At 55.8% G+C, this 20,204-nt stretch overlaps 1 protein-coding gene across 6 annotated transcripts in view; it reads left to right on the top strand.

Moving 5' to 3' along the window:
• Nucleotides 1–3,815: 3,815 nt before the first annotated feature.
• Nucleotides 3,816–20,204, top strand: part of TRAM2 (translocation associated membrane protein 2) — a 39,531-nt gene continuing 23,142 nt past the window's right edge. For 4 of the 6 annotated variants that reach the window (XR_007508300.1, XR_007508301.1, XR_007508299.1 and 1 more), the window contains exons 1-9: nt 3,816–3,935; nt 12,890–12,953; nt 15,410–15,519; nt 15,745–15,861; nt 17,549–17,607; nt 18,184–18,268; nt 18,406–18,476; nt 19,127–19,231; nt 19,368–19,526. Coding sequence is in view for 3 of the 6 variants with exons in the window: in XM_049818540.1 (XP_049674497.1) it covers nt 3,816–3,935; nt 12,890–12,953; nt 15,410–15,519; nt 15,745–15,861; nt 17,549–17,607; nt 18,184–18,268; nt 18,406–18,476; nt 19,127–19,231; nt 19,368–19,526 (890 nt within the window). In the remaining 3 variants the exon portion in view is untranslated. Of the gene's footprint in view, nt 3,936–4,889; nt 6,662–12,889; nt 12,954–15,409; nt 15,520–15,744; nt 15,862–17,548; nt 17,608–18,183; nt 18,269–18,405; nt 18,477–19,126; nt 19,232–19,367; nt 19,527–20,204 lie in introns of those variants that run through there. The other 2 variants (XM_049818542.1, XM_049818541.1) reach the window with 2 other exon arrangements.

Here is a 20,204-nt window from a genome sequence, read left to right as displayed (position 1 = left end):
CCCATGGTGACTTAAGGTCCAAAGGCGCGTGTGCGAGGGGAGCTGCCACCGCCTGCGTTGGATGCGGTATGGGAACCTGCCGGTTTGGTAGAACTGGCTCCAGCCGTCACCACCACGGTGCTGAGTCCCGATATTCGGCAGCGTACCACGGGCGCCTGGGCAGGTGACGGGGTTACTCCTCGCTCTGGTTTGTCTTCTTATCAACCCGCAGAGCGGAGGTCCCACGAAGCCCAGGTCCTTGCTCTCCACGGAATGACGTGGTCCTGGGCCGGTCCCAACTCAGGGCATGAAGCTGGACGAGAAATTGCAGCCGAGGAAAAGCGCGGCAAAGGGGAGACGAACCAGCCGCTCGGGGGAACCAGCTGATGTTTCCTTCGAGTGTTCCAAATGCTTGAGGAGACCCAGCCAGACCCTCTGCTCCTTCTTCAGCATTTCCCATCAAGTTCTTTTTGGATGAGATACATTATCCTGAGCTAGACCTCAGGATCTGCCCAGCCTTGGGAGATGCTCATCACCAACGTTTGGGCTTCAGCCACCCCCAGAAGGTCTGGAGTGGGGAATGTCTCCATCCCACCACACCTGGCCAGATCATCCTGCCCGCTCGCCTACCCTGGAATGGAAGATTTCTCCTCATTTGCCTCTTCTGAACATTTTTGTTCGTTTCGGTTTTTTAAGGAAACCCTCTCCAGCGCTTTAGAGAGGCGGAGGCTCGTGCCCCAGCCCAGGAGAGCTCAGCGCCGCTGACGTGGAGAAGAGCTCTCGCCGGCTGCGAAAGGGCAGCGAGGGAGCGGAGAGCAGGAATTGACGGTGAATTTTGACGACGCAGGGGGTGACCCGCAGGCTCCCGAGGAGAACAGGCTGTGCCGCTCACCGGCGATCTAGAAAAAGGAACGACCAGGCAAGAACAGAGGCTGTGTCCCTAATAAATTAAACAATACCTGGGCGAGCGCCTGGGCTTGGGGACGTGGCTGTCCAGCCCGCTGGCACCGTCCCCTGGGCTTGTTTTTAATGGGTCACTCTCTTCCTTCTGGCAAGGCGAAATAAAATAAAGGGGGTTAGAAAGGTACCGGCAGGGCACGAGGGTTGGCAGCAGCCCTGCCCCTGCCCTGCTGGGATCTTGCCTTCCAGCAGCACCGTTTTCCGCCCCCCTCCGCAGCCCGATTTCTGAGCGCTGCCCGCGGGTGCCAGGTTTTAGGGTCGGTTCTGCTCGACACACGGTGAAAAAACATTCTTTCTGGCTCTGAGATGATGTAAACCCCCCCCCCCCCAAACTAACCCCGGAAAGATTTATCTGGAAAAACATCTTTTCGCTTCCAAAAATATTGAAACGCAATGCTTGGACATTACAGAAAATATAAGTATTTGCCCCGGGGTGGTTGTTATTTGCTTGGGTTTTTTCCAAGCGGAACCTTTGGCCATTTTTTTTTTTTCCCCGTAATTAAACAGTTTTGATTTGTCTCAAATCCCTTTTTGGTGCCTTTACTATTCCTGTAAATGCCTTGGCCCCGGCTGCATCTCCGTGCCCATCGCTCTAAGGCTAAACAATAACACGGAGGGGGGGTTCGCGGAGGGTAAACACGGCTAATCAGGACTTGCCTAATAGGAACGGCTGCTTAATGAGAACCCAGGGACTGTGCTTCCTGTGCTGGATTTGGCCGGAGGAAAACGCTTTGTGCTCTCAACACCAGGTTTGAGACGGCTCAGTTCCCTCCAACGCGCCGGAGCGGCTTTTCCTCCCTCCCGTGAATCCTCCCCCACGGCCACTGGGGACGGGATCTGTGGCCACGAGGGATCCAGGGATGCTGGAGGAGCCGGGCCAGATCCTGCAAGTTCAAGGCTCTCGGCGCTCGTTTTGCTTGAAGGGAGATCTTTAAAACACAAGCCCTGTTCGTGCCACGCTTTTTCCAAGCGAAGCCGCCAAAGGGCCCTGCCCGCTTCCACTTAGCGTCCTTCAGGCTCCCGGGAAGTTTTTGGGGGGCTTTTTTAGGGACCGGCTTCCATAAATAACAGCGAACGTGCCACCGCTCTGCCTCAGAGACTCGGCGGAACCATCTCTCCGTCCACGGGATGTGGGTTTGGGAAGGAGGTGGGATGGGGAGGGCACCCCACGCCTCTGGCTTCTCCCCGTCGATGGGAGATTTGGGGTTCAGCACGGGAGTGCGGGCTTCGGGGGGGCTGGAGCTAGCGGGTGGGTGCAGAGGCAGGTCGGTGTCGGGGGGCGAGCGGGGAGGTGGGCGCTGGGCCACGGGTGGGCGACGGGCGCAGTCAGGGCTGGGTCTGCGTGGAGGGGGGTGCAGGTGGGGGGGGGGGGGTCCAGATGTGAAGGTAGGTGGGTGCAGATGTGGGTGTATGCAGACATACATGGTGGGTGGGTGCAGGTGCGGGTGGGGGTCTGGACACACACAATAGGTGGGTGCAGACGTGGGTGGGTGTCCAGACACGCACGGTAGGTGGGTGCAGACATGGGTGGGAGTCTGGGAACACATGGTAGTTGGGTGCAGATGTGGGTGGGTGCCCAGACATGCACGGTGGGTGGGTGCAGACGCAGGTGGGTGCCCGGACACACACGGTGGGTGGGTGCAGATGCGGGTGGGTGCCCAGACACACACGGTGGGTGGGTGCCCATGCAGGTGGGTGCCCAGACACACACGGTGGGTGGGCGCCGATGCGGGTGGGTGCCCGGACACACATGGTGGGTGGGTGCAGATGTGGGTGGGAGTCTGGACACACACGGTAGGTGGGTGCAGACATGGGTGGGTGCCCGGACACACGTGGTGGGTGGGTGCAGATGCGGGTGGGAGTCCGGACATGCACAGTGGGTGGGTGCAGACGTGGGTGGGTGCCCAGACACACACGGTGGGTGGGTGCCCATGCGGGTGGGTGCCCGGACACACACGGTGGGTGGGCGCCGATGCAGGTGGGTGCCCGGACACACACGGTAGGTGGGTGCAGACATGGGTGGGTGCCCGGACACACATGGTGGGTGGGTGCCAATGCAGGTGGGTGCCCAGACACACACGGTGGGTGGGTGCAGATGCGGGTGGGAGTCCGGACATGCACAGTGGGTGGGTGCAGACGTGGGTGGGTGCCTGGACACACATGGTGGGTGGGTGCAGATGCGGGTGGGTGCCCAGACACACACGGTGGGTGGGTGCCCATGCAGGTGGGTGCCCGGACACACACGGTGGGTGGGCGCCGATGCAGGTGGGTGCCCAGACACACACGGTGGGTGGGTGCTGATGCGGGTGGGTGCTCCGGACACACACGGTGTGTGGGTGCCCATGCGGGTGGGTGCCCGGACACACACGGTGGGTGGGTGCCCATGCGGGTGGGTGCCCGGACACACACGGTAGGTGGGTGCCGATGCGGGTGGGCGCCCAGCCACGCAGAAAAGGTGGGTGCAGGACACACACGGATGGGAGGTGGCTGCCGAACCCGGTGGGGTGTCCGTGTCCCCCGTCCGTCCCCCCCCCCCCCCCGCCCCGGCCAAGCCGCGGACCCCCGGGGCGTGCGTGGGGCGGCGGCGGCGGCGGCGGCGGCCCGGGGCGGGGGAGCGGGGCCGGGGCCGGGGCCGGGAGCGGGGCCGGGGGCGGTGCGAGGCGGCGGGGCGGTGCGAGGCGCCTGCGCGGGGCGGTCGCGGTGGTTTTTTTTTGGTTTTTTTTTTTTTTTTTTTTTTTTTTTTTTTTTTTTCTCCGCGAAGTTGCGCGGGGGGCCCGGGGAAGTTTGCGGGGCGGCGGTTCACCCCCCGCTCCGCACCCCCCCTCCCCTGGTCCCGCACCCCCCTCCCCTACCCCCCCCCCCCCCCCCCCGCGGCCATGGCCTTCCGCCGGCGGGCCAAGAGCCACCCGCTCTTCAGCCAGGAGTTCCTCATCCACAACCACGCCGACATCGGCTTCTGCCTGGTGCTCAGCGTCCTCATCGCCCTCATGTTCGAGGTGAGAGTGTGCGTGGCCGTGTGCGTGGCCCGGACCCCCCCACCCCACCCGGGACCGGCTCTGTGTGTGTGTGTGTGTGTGTGTCCGTCCCTCCCGTGTACACCCCCCCCCCCCCCACCCACTCACCCACCCACCCGGCTGCCCCTCTCTTTGCTTTAAGGGGTTCCCCACACCCACCCGGCATCGTCTCTGCTCAGGGTGCTGCACCCCAGCGAAGTGACCCCATCCCTTTTGGGGAGGGGGCTCTGGGGTACCCCCCCCCCCCCCATCTAGGGGTGCAGAGTGCCACCCCATTCATTCCCCATCCCCAACCAGCAGAGAGAGGTCTTCCCCCAAAAAAAAAATAAAAAATCCCAGTAGGTACCCAGCCCGGCGCTGGGTTTTTTGGGGGGGGGGGGGGGGGGGGTGGCACATCCTTCTGTCACCCCCAGCCCTGCCCCAGGGTCCCCGGCTGCAGAAAGGGGGACCCCCCCTTCTCCCGCAAACCCCACCGCTGCTCCTGCCCCGCGCCACTTCCCAAGCACGGAGGGGTACATCGGCCACAAGTCAAGCCCTCACTGATACTGGAAAAGTTGTTGGTGGTGGGGGGGGGTGGTGGTATTTTTTTTTGCCTTTTATTTTTTTTTATAACGTTAGCCCTTTTCCAGTTGTTTTCTCCGCAGCCCGCTGACCCCGCACCGTGGGACGAGCACCGGGAGCTCCTGGGCCTCGTGCAGACACCAGCAGCTCCCCGGCTTTTCCCCATCCCGGTCATCCCGCTCTGCCACGGGTCGTGAAAAAGCATCCTTGGCTTCTCCACCGAAAACCTTCACCCCACCGGGGTGACCGAAGCCCCCCGGGAAGGCCGCTGCCCCGCCACCGCCCCAGCGCCATACGGAGCCATGCCGGGAATGCCGCGTTCCCCCTGCTCCCTCTCCTTCCCTCCCAGCTTGCTTTTTCCTCTCCTCTTTCGGGGAGGAGACAAGGGAGGGCTGGAGGCCACCGCCGTGCAGCTTCGCTCAACTCTGGGCACCCAAAGCGGAGGCACCTCGGGCGGCTGCGAGCCGTGGTCAGCAGCTCAGTCGGATCGGACCCCCCCCCCCCCCCTCTGCTCCACTCCCCAAAACTCCCGCCCGCTTCTCCCCGCACAAACCCTCCCCTTCAGCGCAGTGCCACGTTTCAAAGCAAATCCGGACGGGAAAGGGGTGGCCGGGGGGCCTGGTGGAGGAGGAAAGGCTCCTTCTGTAGCAAATCGCAAGAAGAGGAAATCCATTTCCTTAATACCCTCCCGGTGGCAGCCCCCTTCTTTTTTTCTCTATCCACCCATACCCCCCCCGCCTTTTTTTTTTTTTCTGCAAATGCATTGAATGAGCGAGTCGCTTCCAGTACACAAAACCCTTTTGATGTGCTTGCGCATATATATATTTATTTAAGGGTCAGAGGGGTTTCAAAACTAACCCAAGAGGGCCAGCTGTATTCCAAACCCACATGCAAATGCTGCAAAGTTTCGTAGTTGTACTTTAAAAAAAAACCAAACAAAAAAACTCTCTGAGGTTGCATCTCTCTCAGGGTTTCTCCCTGCAGCTGGTTTTTTTTCGGGGTGCTGGTGCCTGCGGTTGCATGCTGGGAACCCCGTCCCAGAGAGGTGGTACCAGGGCTCGCTGCTGCGAGGGCTTTTGGTTGACGTGATGCTCCGAGGGCGGTTTTGGAATGCGATGCGATGAACACCCACCCCCCCCCCCTGCCTCATGGAGGTGGCGGCAGGGCAGGTTTTGTGGCGTTTCTGATTATTTTTTTTAATATGTTTTTTAATTAAATCTCCCCTGGTTGCTGAGAGGCAGCCGTTTTCTGCTGGTGCCACCGCTGTCCCGGCAGACCTCGGGGGGGACGGTGCTCGTTGTGCCAGGGTGGCTTTCAGTGCTCTTCCCTCTGCGCCGTCGGGCTGTGTCCCTGCTTGGTAGCATGTACCCTCGTCTTCCCCTTGGCATAGGGTTTAGGACAACTTTTTTGGTCCTTGTGGTTGTTTTATTTTATTTTATTTTATTTATTCCTTCTGTTTTCTTTTCACCTGGAGGAAAAATCAGGCTCTGCTCTTCCCCAGCCCTCCAAACTATCCATTCCCATTTGCACCACCTCTACAGCGAGTTTCGGTGGCAGCTCAGGTATTTCTACCTTTCGACACCTTTTCAGCACCTCCTCTGCGATGGTGAGGAGGACATGTCCCCATCCCTTCTCCTCCTCCTCCTCCCTGCCCTGCTTCCCAGCTTCCCACCCCAGCACCGGGCTCCCATCTTCCCTGATGCCGGTGGCCACAGCTGAGCCCGAGAGGAAAGGGCCGAATCCTGCTCACAATAGGCCGTTTCCTGCAGGGGAGGTTTCTTTGCGGAGGATTTTTAACCTTTTCCCAGGCGGTCCCTGGGAGTTGAGTGCTTGCTGGCTTTGGCACCCTGCTCGCGGTGATGCTCGAGGGCTGCCACGGGTCTCCCCGTCCCCAAGCACAGCGCGAGGTAAGCCTTGAGCATCCTTCTGGGCGCTCAACTTCTTCCCTATCCGAAGGGATCAATGGGCTCCACCAGCCCGGTAATTTCTCTGCGGCAGGGAGAAGGTACCACTCGCGATGGAAATACCGTTTGCATCTCACTTGATGCCCGGCTTCGCTGCTGGCTGCGTCACTGATGCCGTCCTGGCTCCAGGGAGGGGATTTGAGGGCACAGAGCGTGGCACGAGGCTGCTGGTCCGTGTTACGGGTGCGTTGGACTTGATTATTCGAGTGTTGTGCATGTTTAAGATGATCGTGGTATTGCTTAGGGAGGGAAGCCCAGGGCTTGGAGGGGGCCCCCCCAAAAGGAGGCATCCTGAGCTGGGCACTGTGGGGATTTCTGTCTTTCTGGCCAGCCCTAAGCCTTCAGGGTGTAAAAACACACCCGGTGCACATCTGCGGGGTGCCAGGGAGGGATTTTGCTGCGTGTGCGTGGCCGCTCCATCCAAAAGCGGGCTGGAGCCTGGTAAGAAAAATCTCCCCCCCCCCTTTTTTTTTTTTTTTTGGTCAAAAACCATTTTAAGTGACTGCGTATAGAAATGTGAAACAGGTGCTCTCCATCCTTGTGCAGAAATCGCTTTGCATATTTTTTTCCATCCTGCTTTGCAGAAAAATGAAGCTGAGGCCACGCTGGGTTTAACCTGGAGCTGCCCAGCGACCTGTGTCCCGTCTGGGACGGCTCCTGTGCGCGGTGTTGGATCGATCAGCCTCCGTGTGGGTTGAGTTTGGGGGAGACCTCGCTGGTTTTGGGGGGGCTTCTATATTAGGCGGTCATAGATTATGCTGTCATAATCTCTGTAAGATGGGGAAACTGAGGGTCAGTCTTACTTCTCCTTTATGCCCAGAACTGGCTGCCACAAGCTCACGGGCAAAGCAGGGGACAGCTCCTGATGCTTATGCATGCTGTGACGGTAATAAAGTTATAAAACATTATATTGTAAGAGATGCTGTGCCCTTGTTGGGCTTTCCTCTGTGCGCAGAGTCGTGGCAGTGAGTCACGGTCTCCCAAACACTGGGTTGTGACACTGTCAAACGAAGGCGGCTGACGAATGAGCTGCTATTTCTAGGCTTCCTGCTAAATATACTTTCCCCTCCTCGGTCCCCTCCGTAGTACTCTGCAAAAATTAAGGCCTTGCCATCGTTAACGAGGGAAAACAAACCGTGTTTCTGCCTCCCCTGGTCTTTGCCAGATGTGGGAACTGAGGCACGCGGGCGGCTTGGGGGCTGAAGAGTTGGAGGAAGGGGGTGGGGGGAAACAGAATTGAAGTCTGCTTTTAAAAAAGGAATAAACAGGAGGGAGCGTGAGGCGATGATAATCGTGTTGTGCTGGGGGACGAGCGTGTCTGTGGGAGCAGAAGGGCTGTGCCGCCCTCGGGGAGGGTTTTTTGTCAAAGCCGGCTGTTTACTTTTAAAGGCTTTGGTCCAAAGTTTGGTCTTTAGTTTACATATAGAGCCTGTGTCAATCCGTACCGTGGATCAACAAGTTTTTCTTTCAATAAACACTCCAGCTGGTGGGGAGGGGGGGAAAACGACCTGAGTTGTGAGAAAAGCCTTCAGACAGCATTTTATCTTTAATTAGTTTGAGTTGTTTTTCAAGCCCTGGAAATATTTTCCCGGCTCAGACTGCAGAAACTCCCCCAGCCTCCCCTGCCAGAGGTTTGGAGCCGTTTCCTTCCTCCGAAGCTGTTTGAACCCGAGCAGAACTGTGGGGATGGCTGTGTGCCTGGGGGCTCCCGGCTGGGCTGAAGACAGCACGGGCTCTGCAAAATCCTGCTGGGCTGAGGCTTTCGGGAGGGGAACTGGGTTTCATAGAGCGACCCGGTACCTCTCTGCGAAGGATGCTTAAAAATTATCCCTCGCTTCTGAAAGTATTAGAGTTTGAGAGTCGCAGCAGGTAGATTTTGGGAGAGGTGCTAAGCTGCCTGGGTGCGCGTGCTTAGATGTCTTTGTTAAAAGCCGCTTGCGTGCCTGCAAAAGCAGAATTGGAGTTTTGGTTTGGACTCTTACAGCGTTTTGTGGCAGGGAAAAACCCAGCATCTTCTAAAACGGGTGGGGGGAGCTTTGCTGCTTTGTATTAGGAAGCAAACTCCAGGCCAGCAGGGGTGTGAATTTTCCTGGTCACCGCATTATCAAGGAGTAGATGCATAGTGGTGGATAGTAGATGCATAGTAAATGCATAGTAGTGCTGGGATTGTTTGGCTTTATCCAGTCCCCTGCCATCGAGGACTGCGAGGTGGATGTGCTGATTTGTTTTCTAGCTGCATTTCTCCATGAGAAACAGCCTGTCCAGGTTTCAGCCCGAGCCCTGTCCTGGCTGCTCTAAGCATGGCAGGAAACTGTGGTCTTGATGAACACATTGAGTTTTGCCTCTTCACCATCCAGCTGCCCTTTGGTCCTCGGGTTAGTGTCTGTCATTAACCACCAGAAACCCACTTGCTGCTGAAGATGCTGTTCCCTCTGCTTGGCTGTAGAGAGCCCCTGAGACAACTGCTTCCCAAATTTAGCTGGTTCAGGCACATCCCTCATGCAAGGCAGGATGAGGCTGGGCTGAGGAACATCTCCTTCACACTTTGGTCAGTGGTGGGTTGCAAGGTGCGTTAATGCAGGGCAAGGAATGAATGAGGAATATACAGCCTTTCCTATACAGTCCCCACTCAGCTCGTCCCACACAGACAAATCCCTCTCCCACTGTATAAAAATCCCTTCCCGAGTCATGGTGATGCTCTGTAGGATTTGGACTTCTGGCTGCCTTGAGAAAAGGCTGGAGATAAGAGGGGAAAACCAAAGAAGCAGGTTGAGGAGGTGGCACCACAGCATAACCAAAAAAAATACAATAGTACCTGGAGAGGCCCGATTCTGCCCCCGCCTGCAGCAGTTTTGCGGCAGCTCCAGCTTTGCTCGCTGCCCTGCAAAGCAGGAGTGTGCCTGGCGCTTCCTCTCCCATACCAGCCTCTTGTTTCAGAGCAAAAGACAGCGAGCGTCTTGTGCCTCTGAATAATCCTCACGTTGCTCTTCCCGTTACAAACTTCTCCTTTCTCTGGCCGCCTGCAAAATGCTCGATGCGAGCTCTAAAGTTTTGTCATCCCCGGTACTCGTCGCTCCTTCCCGAGCCAAGGAAGCCTGGTTTCTGCCTTGCAGGGGAGCTGGAGGTGGCCTTGCTGGAGGTCGTCGTTCAAATGTTCCTTGTTTTCCAGGAGGCTTAAGCTGCTCCTCGGTGTTTCTGTCTCTATATGCTACGCCAGGCTGTATAGCAGTGGGCGCACCGTGAGTGCTCCTGGTTGACGTGGCAGAGGGGATGCTGTGGAGGTTACGGCTATAGCGTGGGATTTTGGAGCCTGATGTTCGGTTGATGGAGCTCAGCTAGGACCTTGGTCGAGTCGCCTGTCCCTCAGTGCCCTCTGGCAAGGCGTGCGTTGTCAGCAATGGCAAAAAGACGCGTGTCCTTCTGTGGATGTGCAGGGTGTCCTCCACCTTCAAGGATGGAGTGGTGTCACCAGTGTCCTGCTCAAGGTGGTTTGTCCTGTGTGTTTCATGCTCCGTCGGCCTCGGCTGCTGTAAATGACTCTTTTCCCATCTGAAATGAGATGTCCTTGTGGTGGTGGCAGGGAGGTGGAGGTGACCCAGCCAAGGGTGTGGGGCATGATCAGGACCCTGGTGGCGTGGTGGGTGGTGGGTCTTGGAGAACAGAGCTAAGCCGGACGATAAGCACGTCATTTTGGGTTTCTTGTGTGATTGCAGCGAGGAAAGCGTGGAGGTGCAAGCACTCACAAAATTTGCTGCAAGCAGTCTTTTGAGCCCTTGGAAAGCCCAAGGAACAACCTCTGAAAATGCTGCCTTGGCCGTTAAAGTCCTGCTGGTGCCCGCAGGGGAGCACGTGTGGGGACTGCGCCAGGGTGAAGGGTGAAATCCTGCAGATGTTCAGATGTTTCCATGGTCAGCATGAATACTTGCCAACCAGTTGCAGGAGAAAGGAACACCTTTGGTGCCCAAGAGGAGACTTTCCCTCCATGTCAAGTCTGTGAGATGCCCAGAGGTGCATAGGGAGGTTGGACACCCAAAAGTTCAGATTTGGCCCCTGAAGCTGCTGCTGTGCCTCTTGGTGAGTGACTGCAGGTGTGTGCCTGGGCTTCCCATCCATCAGGTGGAGGAAGGAGGCAGTTCTTCTCTGGAAATCGGTCTGTCAGGAGTCTGCCTATGTCCAGGAGGTTGGATTTATCTTAGGCTGTGAAACATTTTACGCAGGCTTTAGAAAACAACCCGCTACAACTCTGTAATTAAAGGTGGAGGGGTGAAGAGGTGCAGAAGTTGCCCCTGAAGCTTCTGGTAGTCCTCTGGCCCACGGGAAGCAAAGGCAGGGGTAGAGATGGGACAAAGCATTGATTGATCCTCAAGTATCTATAGAGGAAACCTTCCTACCAGGCCTTCCAGAAAAGATCAGGAGAGTCCTCGCAAACAGTGTCGGGGCTGAGCACCGTGCAGGCATCGCTTCCCACCCCAGAGATGCTCCGGGGTCATTTTCTCAGACCCACAAGTCTGGCTTGTGGCCCCTCCAGCAGGTTAGGAGACTTCATGTGGAGATGATGTCTTGTTTCCAGCTGTTTACACCTCTGGATGTCAGCCAGGTACTTGGGTAAGACGTAAAACCTACAGTGCCTGCTGCCATCAGCACATCCATGACACGGCCGCCCATCCCTGCAGCATCACGGCCACCGCTGGGTTCGTGTATTTGTTTCACGCCCTGCGCCAGCTTGTGATGAGGTTTGGATGTAAAGTCCAGGTCCTGGTTGTGCTGTACTGCTCTGGGATGAAGCAACTTAGCTTTCCTAGCCAGCAAGGTTTGCAAAAGCCAGAATTGTCTGCTTAAGCCCGCTTGAGGCCAGGCGATGCACTTTTTCCATTACCACCCCAAACGCTGCTCGTGGTCTCCATCTCCCTTGGCAGAGTACTTCTAGCATCTACTCCTCCACAAGCAGAGCCCAACATACAGGGTTTCTTTTTTTAAGTGGGAAAAGAAAACCAAAACCAAAAAACAAATCCCCAAACATCAGGAAAACGTGCCACGGAGTTTACTGTTCTCCAGCCAGGGCTGCAAGAAGATGGGTAGCACTGCTTGTGCCGGCAGAGCGGAGCCGCTGGCCGGTTGCTCAATGCTCATGGGGGCAGGATGGGAATACTTGGCAAAGCTCCTGTGTGTCCCCCGCAAGACGTGAAGCAATATTTCCAGCTGGGTTTTTAATAGCCTGCAGCTCTGAAACAGTTGCAGCTACATCTGTGCAAAATGCAGCTCATCTCCATCAGTGTTTGACGGGCACGGGAGTTTTTTTGGCTGGTTGCATATAAGGTTGGGTGCTTGCGAAGTGTTGTAGGGGTGGCTGAGGAGCCATCAGAAAGGTAAAAATCTCTGGTGACCTGCTGCCGGTGTGGGGTTGGGTGGGATGAAGGCATGTTTGGCATTGGACATCTGTGCACTGGAATTTGCTGTGGCTCCGGCTTAAGAGTGCGTTGGTCTCGGAGATGCTGCTTTGGGGTATCCTGCAGATGCACTGGGATGGGATGCTCTGCTCCGTGCCCACAAAGCCTCCTGCTTCACTGCTCGGAGGATCGTTCCCTTGAATTAAAAGTAATAAATTAAGAGCGAGCAGCACAGCCCTGGTTTGCAGGGGGGGCTGATGTCTCATCCCAGGCTTTTTTTTTTTCTCTTTCCCCCCCCCCCCCCCCCCCCCCTTTTTGGGCCAGGCTGTGATGCCGGACATGTGGCTGGGATCTTGTGTGTGGCCAGCACGAGGTTCAGCTCTTTTGCCAGAGCTGCTTTTCCCCTGCCTTGTGGGATCCTCGTGAGCGCCTGGATGGTCTCTAAAGGGGTCCGGCCTCACCATTCCTGTGGCTGCTGTTATTAGAGGAGTCTCCACAAAGATGCGGGGGCTAAATCAATGCGTAGCCTGTGGGGCTTGAGCTTGCTCGGTTGCTGCCATCCCTACCTGGGCTGGGGTCCTGGTGTGGCTCTCCAGAGTGGATGGGAATGAGGGATGGGTTTTAATTAATGCAAATGTCCTGCTGGGTTGGGCTCTCGGTGTCCCCTGAGCAGCAGGTCGCACGTGATGATGGTCCACGTTACTGGAGTGATGCTTATCCTGAGGGGAAGAGGGGAGCTTCCCCTGTCAGGCTGGCTGGTGGCTTTTACAGCAGCATTGCTTTTCCAGGTTTCTTCCTCTCTTACACATCCCTTTCTCCTTCCCAAATCGCAAGTCCCTGTTGGCAAACCTCTTCCCTAGCAATCTCGTTGCTGAAGGGCATTTCTGTGAGCAAGGCTGATGCCTGCACATCTGCCCGGATGATTTTCCTTTCCCAGCACTGTAGGAAAGGGGAGAAAATGGTGGCAGAAGAATGGATTCAACAGCTGATCTGCTTTTTTTTCTCCTCTGTGTGTCTTTGACAGGTTACAGCCAAGACTGCCTTCCTGTTTATCTTACCTCAGTATAATGTTAGTGTGCCTACAGCAGGTAAGAGATGCTTCTGCTGCGGATACCCCAAGGGGAGGGTCGAGTCGTGGTCTGCCCCAAACCCTCGCTGCTGGCTGGCCTGGGCTTACCCTCTACTGATGCGCACTGCTCGGGCCCTTGCCTGGTAGTAAAGGAGATTTTCAAAATAAAATATGTGGGGGAAAAGCAAAGTTTGAGTGGCTCAGAGCATGCTGATCGTGTCTGCCAGCCCTTGTGCTGCCGTGGTTGGGAAGAAATGCTTTCTGGGGGGTTTTAGGGCTTCCTCTCTACCCTGTTTCTGCCATGCTCAGACTGCTTCGTGCGCTCTGCAGGGTGCGGATGCTCCTCCAAGTCTGGTCAGGCAATATCAAATTGGCTGATTGCATGCCCAGAGTAACTCTGTGCCCTGCCGAGGAGCAGGAGGGATTTAGCTCTTTGCTAAGCAGCAGGGGCTGCGCAGATAATTCCTGTCTTGCTTTATTTATTGAAGATGGCACGAGGTGAGGGTGTGGAGATGCATGTGGTGCACAGCATCCCTGCTTCAGGCAGCTTATGGTCCTGATGCATATGGAGAGTAATTCAAGGAGGCTCTGAGCTGGGGCATGTCTGAGCCCGACGGACCAGAGGATGTGCCCCAGCTCCCAGCCAGGAGGCAGCTGGAGGCTCGGTCCCTGCTTATATTTTGGCTGCTAGTAGCTACCTTCCTAGGCGAGAGCCCCTCTGGGGCTGGCAGCAATCTGGGCACTGGTGTGGGGGGCAGCAGGAGGTGGTTTGGGTAAAGCCCTGGGCTCAGCATGAGCCAAACGCCCAGGGCACAGAGCCCGGCTTGGTGGCAGAAAAACTGCAGTTAATTAGAAGTGTTTAAGTAATCACCCAAGGGAAGAGCGGGGTTGCTGGATTTTGAAACTAGGATGAGGCAGACGTGGAAGATAAAAGGTCTGCCCTTAAAGTCTTCGAACATTATGGTCGAAGAAATCATCCAGCTTCCAGATTAAACTGTGGCCCATGCTTCCCTATGGCACAGCCCAGACAACTTTCGCTGCTGTTGCATGAAGTGATTTATTCTCTCCTGATACCAAAATCTCGGGGCAGGGGGACGACACACGTAACCAGCTCACCAGGACCAGGTATTGGGGTATCAATATAGGGCATGAGCTAGCTGATGCCGTGGAGAGAGAGAGACCTTGGTGCAGCAAACTTGCTCAGAGGAAGGGTTATCGCTCACCTGAATTATTCCAAGGCTGTTTCGCATCCCTCACAACAAGGATGCTGTTGCCCGTTGGTCGGCAGATCTCGCTCTCATCTCCCATGGTCAGCACACGTACGGTTCCTGCTAGAGCAGCTTCTGAAATGCCCTAGAGAGAGGAGGGGAGGCAGAGCAGTCGCACATGCGCATAATGTTATTTTCTTTAGTCTTGCAATTCTTTATCTGGGGTTATGGGCTCTGTGATACAGGCAACATTTTTACCTTTGAGTTTGCACAGCACCCAGCCGGGGGGCTCCTAAGGACCAGGGTGTTTTTTCACATCTTTATGCCAGGTGTTTTCATAAATCTTATTCATTATTTCATAAATCTTAGAAATCTGGACTGAAGCTTTATTTGAGGGTAAACAGGGCTGGTGACAGACAAGTCACTTCCCAGCATTGATAATTAGGAGAGGATGGACAGGATTAGGGTAAGGGAGAGCAGCAGCTGGGGTTGGGCTGAGCTTCACATCGCGATGCTTTCTGCAGCGTGCCACGAGGATAGCAGCTTTCCCCTGACTCTGCTTCTTGCCCATAAGCTGCAGGGCTGCAAATAGTTGCCTAAATGCAGACGTCTGGGGTATTTTGGGCACTGTTGGGCCTCCTGTTGCTCCAGAAGAGCAGGGCCTCCCGTGGGTCCTATTTCTCATACGCCAGCCCCGTGCTGCTGTCTCAGCTCTTGTAATAGCACAAGGCATCTGCGTTTGGGCAGCTGAATCCTGCTCCAGCAGCTTTCAGGGGTGAGTGGGAGAGACTGGGTGTTGGATGATAACCGAGGGGGTGGAAATCCCATCCTGAGCCCTGATGATCTCAGTGGGGTGTCCTGGAGGGCGAGAGCAAGCTCTGCCTGTCCATCACCTGCTTCAGTGCTGCCTCTGTGTCTTCGTCCCTCCAGGCTGATAAATTCCTGTCTCCACAGCTGGGCTGTCCCCAGCCCCTCACCTCTGGCAGGAGAAGTTTGAAGTGTCCTGTCACCTCACTTGAGGTGTGTAATTACTAGAGGGGAAACCAGCCACTCTCTGCCAATGAACTGACTCAGGCTAGAGCCCTTTTTTCCAGCCCTGCAGCCACTGGCACAGTTGTGAACTCTCTCTGACTCCACCTCCCTGGTGGCCTCATCCAAGCCGCGTGTTGGAAATAGCCCCCCCCCCCCCCCCCCCCCCCCACTAACCCTTAAGCCCTTACCTGGAAATTGAGTCGTGGGTATTTGACCCACCATTTGGTCTTTGCAGATGGGGAGCTGGTCCAGTATCACTATGGGCTGACGGATCTGGTCACCATCCTCTTCTACATCTTCATTGCCATCATCCTGCATGCGGTGGTGCAGGAGTACGCCCTGGACGTGAGTGCCATTTGGTGTCTCAAGTCGCCAAAATATCTCAAGTACTATGGGGGGGACGTGGTCCTGCTGCAGTTAAATGCTATTCTGGGGGTGGTCTGGGGGTTGAGGAGGTGATGAGGAAGCCTTCACCTCTGGGGCTGCTTGAGATGGGGAGGAGGAAGGAGGGTTGTTCACCTGGTGGCTCATGTTTTATTCTTCCTCTTCTCTCCCTCTGCTCCTTCCCAGAAAATCAACAGGCGTCTCCATCTCTCCAAGGTCAAACACAGCAAGTTCAATGAATCAGGACAGCTGGTTGCCTTCCACCTCACCTCCGTGATTTGGTGCTTATACGTCGTGGTGACGGTAAGGCATGGGGCTAGCTGGGCTTCGGGTTCCCTGGGTGGGATTTGCGGTTTCTGGAGCGCAAAACACTGATGGGAGCAGAGAGTCCCCAGCCAGCCCCTGGGCCAGCATGGGCACATTTCAGCCAGTTTAGTTTTCAAGTGTGGTGGGTCTTTCCAACCGCTGAGTGAGGGCACTTTGGGGAGATCCTTCTGCTTCGTGCAAGGCAGAAGCAAATGGGCTGGATCCCAGAAATCCTGCCTGGCCCCATCACCTCCATCTGCTGCTCTGGGACCTGCTGTCTTTCTCAGCCTCTTATTTTCCTCCTTATTTGCATTCAGTGCCTTGGAGTTTTTGGATGCCCCTTGCAGGGTCACGGGGCTAATGGGCAGATGTTTGTGATCCCTCTCTTTTTGGTCCTTCTCTTGGCAAGCTGGCAGTGAAGGGGATTGCTGAGAGCAGGGAAACCGCACCACGCTTTGGGTTTCATTGGGGCTGTTTCAACCCAAAACTGCTGGGGGAAAAATTTGGAGTGAAAACATTTCATTTTGGGGAGGAAGGGGGAGGGAAGAACAGGCATCATTGGAGAGATCTTGACTATTCTGGCAGCGTGAAGTGATGACGATGCTTGGCTACTGATGGCCATTGGGGTCCAGCTGTGGTCCCTGGCGGTGCTGGGGATGGATGCTTAGGGGCAGGTGCCCTCCCCACTGCTTTGGGGGGTCCTGCCAGCCCCCCTAGAGGACCGCTACCCCCTTCTAGGCCTGCATTTCTGGGATCTGCTGGCACTGCTCCTGCCTCATAGGGCTGTAGGGAGGGAAGCTTTGGCAAAACAGTCGATGCCACTGGTTTTGGACTGCCCTTACCCAATGCTAGACCCATCCCTCGCCCACTGCGGGGCTGTAGCCTCTTGTGCAAACCCGCATTGCCGTGATGTGCTCCCCAAATGCCCCACGTGTGCAAGAGCAGGTCACCCTTTGCAGCACTTGCACTTCCCCTGGCCCCCCCCCAACTGAAAAAAGGGCTTGGGGCAGACAGGGTATGGATGACGGTGACAAGGAGGTGGTGGGCAGGATGAATTTCCCATGCCAACATCTCTTTGCAAAGCCCAGTGCAGCACCCCTGTGGAAGGAGCTGTGCAAGTGTGGAACGAGAAGGGAGCCCCATCCTGTGATCTGCCCTGCAAGCATAAGGCAAGAGGCTGTAGGCGAATGCAGGCAGGTGGAAAATTAAACTATGCAATGCATATTAAATTGGTTTTGTAGGAGTTTTCTGTTCCCCTTTATCTTCAGAATTATTTCTTTTTTGCTTAAGTGATACTCGGGTTGGAAATGCTGGTGGGGACACACCAGTAGCCGTGCTACCAGCATCTCACCCCCATGCCTCCAGAGCATCCCTCTTGCAGCGCCCAAACCCCAGAGCATCCTATCCTGAACTTGGGGCTCTCTGCATGACTGAGCGAGCAGCCTTCAGCCCCCAAACACAGGGGCCTCATGAAACTTGAGCGGGGTGCTAGAGACCCACAAATGCAGCTGAGCTTTGGAGAGCTGAGCCCTGGCTTATGCGGGGGACATGGTTTTTACTGCAGGCTGAAAGGACTCGGGTGTCATCCCTAGTTCCCTGTTTCACTGTAGCATTAGCCCACCCCGTCGTAACCGTGCCCTGCCTGTTTCTTCTGCTGAAGGCTTGCATCTTTTCTCTTTTTCAGGAAGGATACATATCAAACCCCCGAAGTCTGTGGGAAAACTACCCTCATGTTTATCTTCCGTAAGCACTCACAAGGGCATTTTGTTCTTGGGCTGACCACTTCCTTCCTCTTTATGGTTTTTCCTGCGGCTGGGAGTGGGGTGCTGACAGCACAGCACCCTTTGCACACACCCTGCTGCAAGGACACTGCAGTGAGATCCCAGGGGATGGGGGATATCTCATTTTTGGCTCTGGAGGGTTGCTCGCAGAGGGTTTTCTCTGTGATGAAAGTCCTGTGGGCTTGGTTACTCATTCTGGCTGCTTCCTGCCATCTTCACCTTGGGCAAGTCTCTTTGCTTTTCATTTTTCGTAGTAGAAACAAAGTGAGGGATAATCGTCCCTTCCTGGGTTTTTGCAAGAGTGAGGCTTGCTGAGAGCATGGAGACCACAGCACAAGCATTTGGATAAACTCCAAGCATGGCTAACTGGGCTCAACATATGATTTCAGCCCAGAAATTATGCCTCCTAAATCCTATGGCTTCCAAGCGGTGGAGGGATTGCCCAACGCTGTGGGGCCAGACACCTTCCCCGGTGCCCGGGTCCTTGGGGTCTTGCCATGCTCCAGGCTGGCTCACGTGGCTCATCCCTACGTTTCAGGTTCCAGGTGAAGTTTTTCTACCTGTGCCAGCTGGCGTACTGGCTGCATGCCCTGCCGGAGCTCTACTTCCAAAAAGTTCGCAAGGTGAGAGCCAGGCGGGTGCTCCCGTGTACCCTGGGGGTGCTCGAGGTGGTTTGCCCACCGGCTTTCGGGAAAGTGAGCTTTGGGAGAGGGTGGGTGAAGAGGGGCGAGAGGTTAACGTGGCTTTCTGTCCCTGCCAGGAGGAGATTCCCCGCCAGCTGCGGTGCATCGCGCTCTACCTGGTGCACATCGCCGGCGCGTACCTCCTCAAGTGAGTTGGCTGTCTCGGCGTCCCGTCCCGCACCACGGATGGGGCTGAGCAGGTCCTTTTGCAGTGCGAGTAACCTGGGAAGCCTCAGCGGGCCGGGGGGCTTAAAGGGAATAAAGGCGAGTGTTGAAAAAGCAGATGGTATTGAAGTTGACCTCCCGACTGTGGGTTGTTAATCAAACAGTTTTCACAGACCCACAGAGCTGATTTTGAAGAAGTTCAGCGGTGTTACGCGAGTGCACAGGCGGTCTCTGTTCACAGGGCATTGTAAAGCAAATGTTAACCAGGGACCCAAAAGGCAGGCTGACGGGTGCATCTCCCCTGGGTGTGGGAAGCACCCTGGGGTACTCTCCCAGCATGGCATGGGCAGGCAAGCTCTTGTCCTCCCTCTAAGTGTGTGCACAGAGCTGCGATGCCAGCGGTTAGGGCTTTGTGTTGGACCCATCCCAGCTCTGCTACTGGTTTGGGCTGCTTTCATGTTTTGGGGACAGGGATTTCGCCCATTCCAGTCCTACCCCAACTGCTGCAGAGAGGTTCGGCTTTGGGCTGGTGCTTGCTGCAGCTCAGGGATGGCAGGGGAGACGCCAACGCTGGATATGACGGACTGAGGTTGACCAGCCCAGTGATGCACTTTTCTTTCTCTTCCCTCCTAGCTTAACCCGCTTGGGGCTGATCCTCTTGCTGTTGCAGTACTTAGCCGAATTCTTCTTCCACATGGCCCGGCTGGTCTACTTCACGGATGAGAACAACGAGAAGCTGTAAGCAGGCGAGCTGGCCGCAGCTTCCATCCTCCGGTGCCCAGGAGAGCCGTCAGCATGACGGGGGGCTCGCTTTTACCTTCCAGCTCAACACTGGAGGCTACTCCTGCCGACACCTCTGCTTGCCCTCCTGCAGGTTTAATGTCTGGGCTGTCGTGTTCGTGGTCACCAGGCTCTTCACCCTCACCTTGTACATCCTGGTCATCGGCTTCGGGCTGCCACGGGTGGAGAACCAGGCCCTCAACCCCGAGAGAGGGAACTTCTTCAGCTTTCTCTTCAACAATATCCTCTTCAGGTAGGAATGTCCCCTACCATATCTACTGCCTTTTTTTTTTTTTTAATGCATCCCTTCACATGAAGACTGAATTGTGGAAACTTCTCTCATATGTTCCTTGGTTGTGTTATGCCAGGCCGGTTTTTGCTGAGTTTGGAAATGCCAGTGGGGATCCGACCTAGGTTCCCTTTAGGGAAGGTCCTAGCGAGACAGGATGGTGTGGAAGGAGCGAGGAGGGGTTAAAGGCCACGGAGCCACAGCAGAGGGGAAAAGCCAGCAAATAAGTTGTTCCTTCAGTGAAGTATAATGGATGAGTGGAAGCAGGTACCTCAGGGAAAGGCTTGCAGGCTCTCCCTTCTGCACTCATAACCGCTATTACAGGCATGCAGTCAATGAAAATGAGTTTTCCCTTCAGCTTGGTTGTGTTTTGCTGCCTGTTGGCATGGGAAGCAGGGGATGGGATGCATTCCCTGTGCGTTGCAGTCCATCCATCAAGACTGGGAGCCTTTTTCAGCCATGCAGCAGCTGTACATTCAGTTCAGAAGTTGCTAGGACAGGTGCCTGGTCATTCCCAAGCTTTTTGAAGCCATGGACTACTGGCATGCCTAAGGATTGGGGGACTTTCTTAGCTCCCTTCCAAGCACATCTATCTTTTAGTTGTACAGAGCAGCTGGGGACATCTTACCGTGAGCGTGCAGG

This window comes from Accipiter gentilis, chromosome 16, assembly GCF_929443795.1.
Source record: "Accipiter gentilis chromosome 16, bAccGen1.1, whole genome shotgun sequence".
Classification (NCBI taxonomy): domain Eukaryota; kingdom Metazoa; phylum Chordata; class Aves; order Accipitriformes; family Accipitridae; genus Astur; species Astur gentilis.
This window is presented reverse-complemented; position numbering and strand designations above follow the sequence as displayed.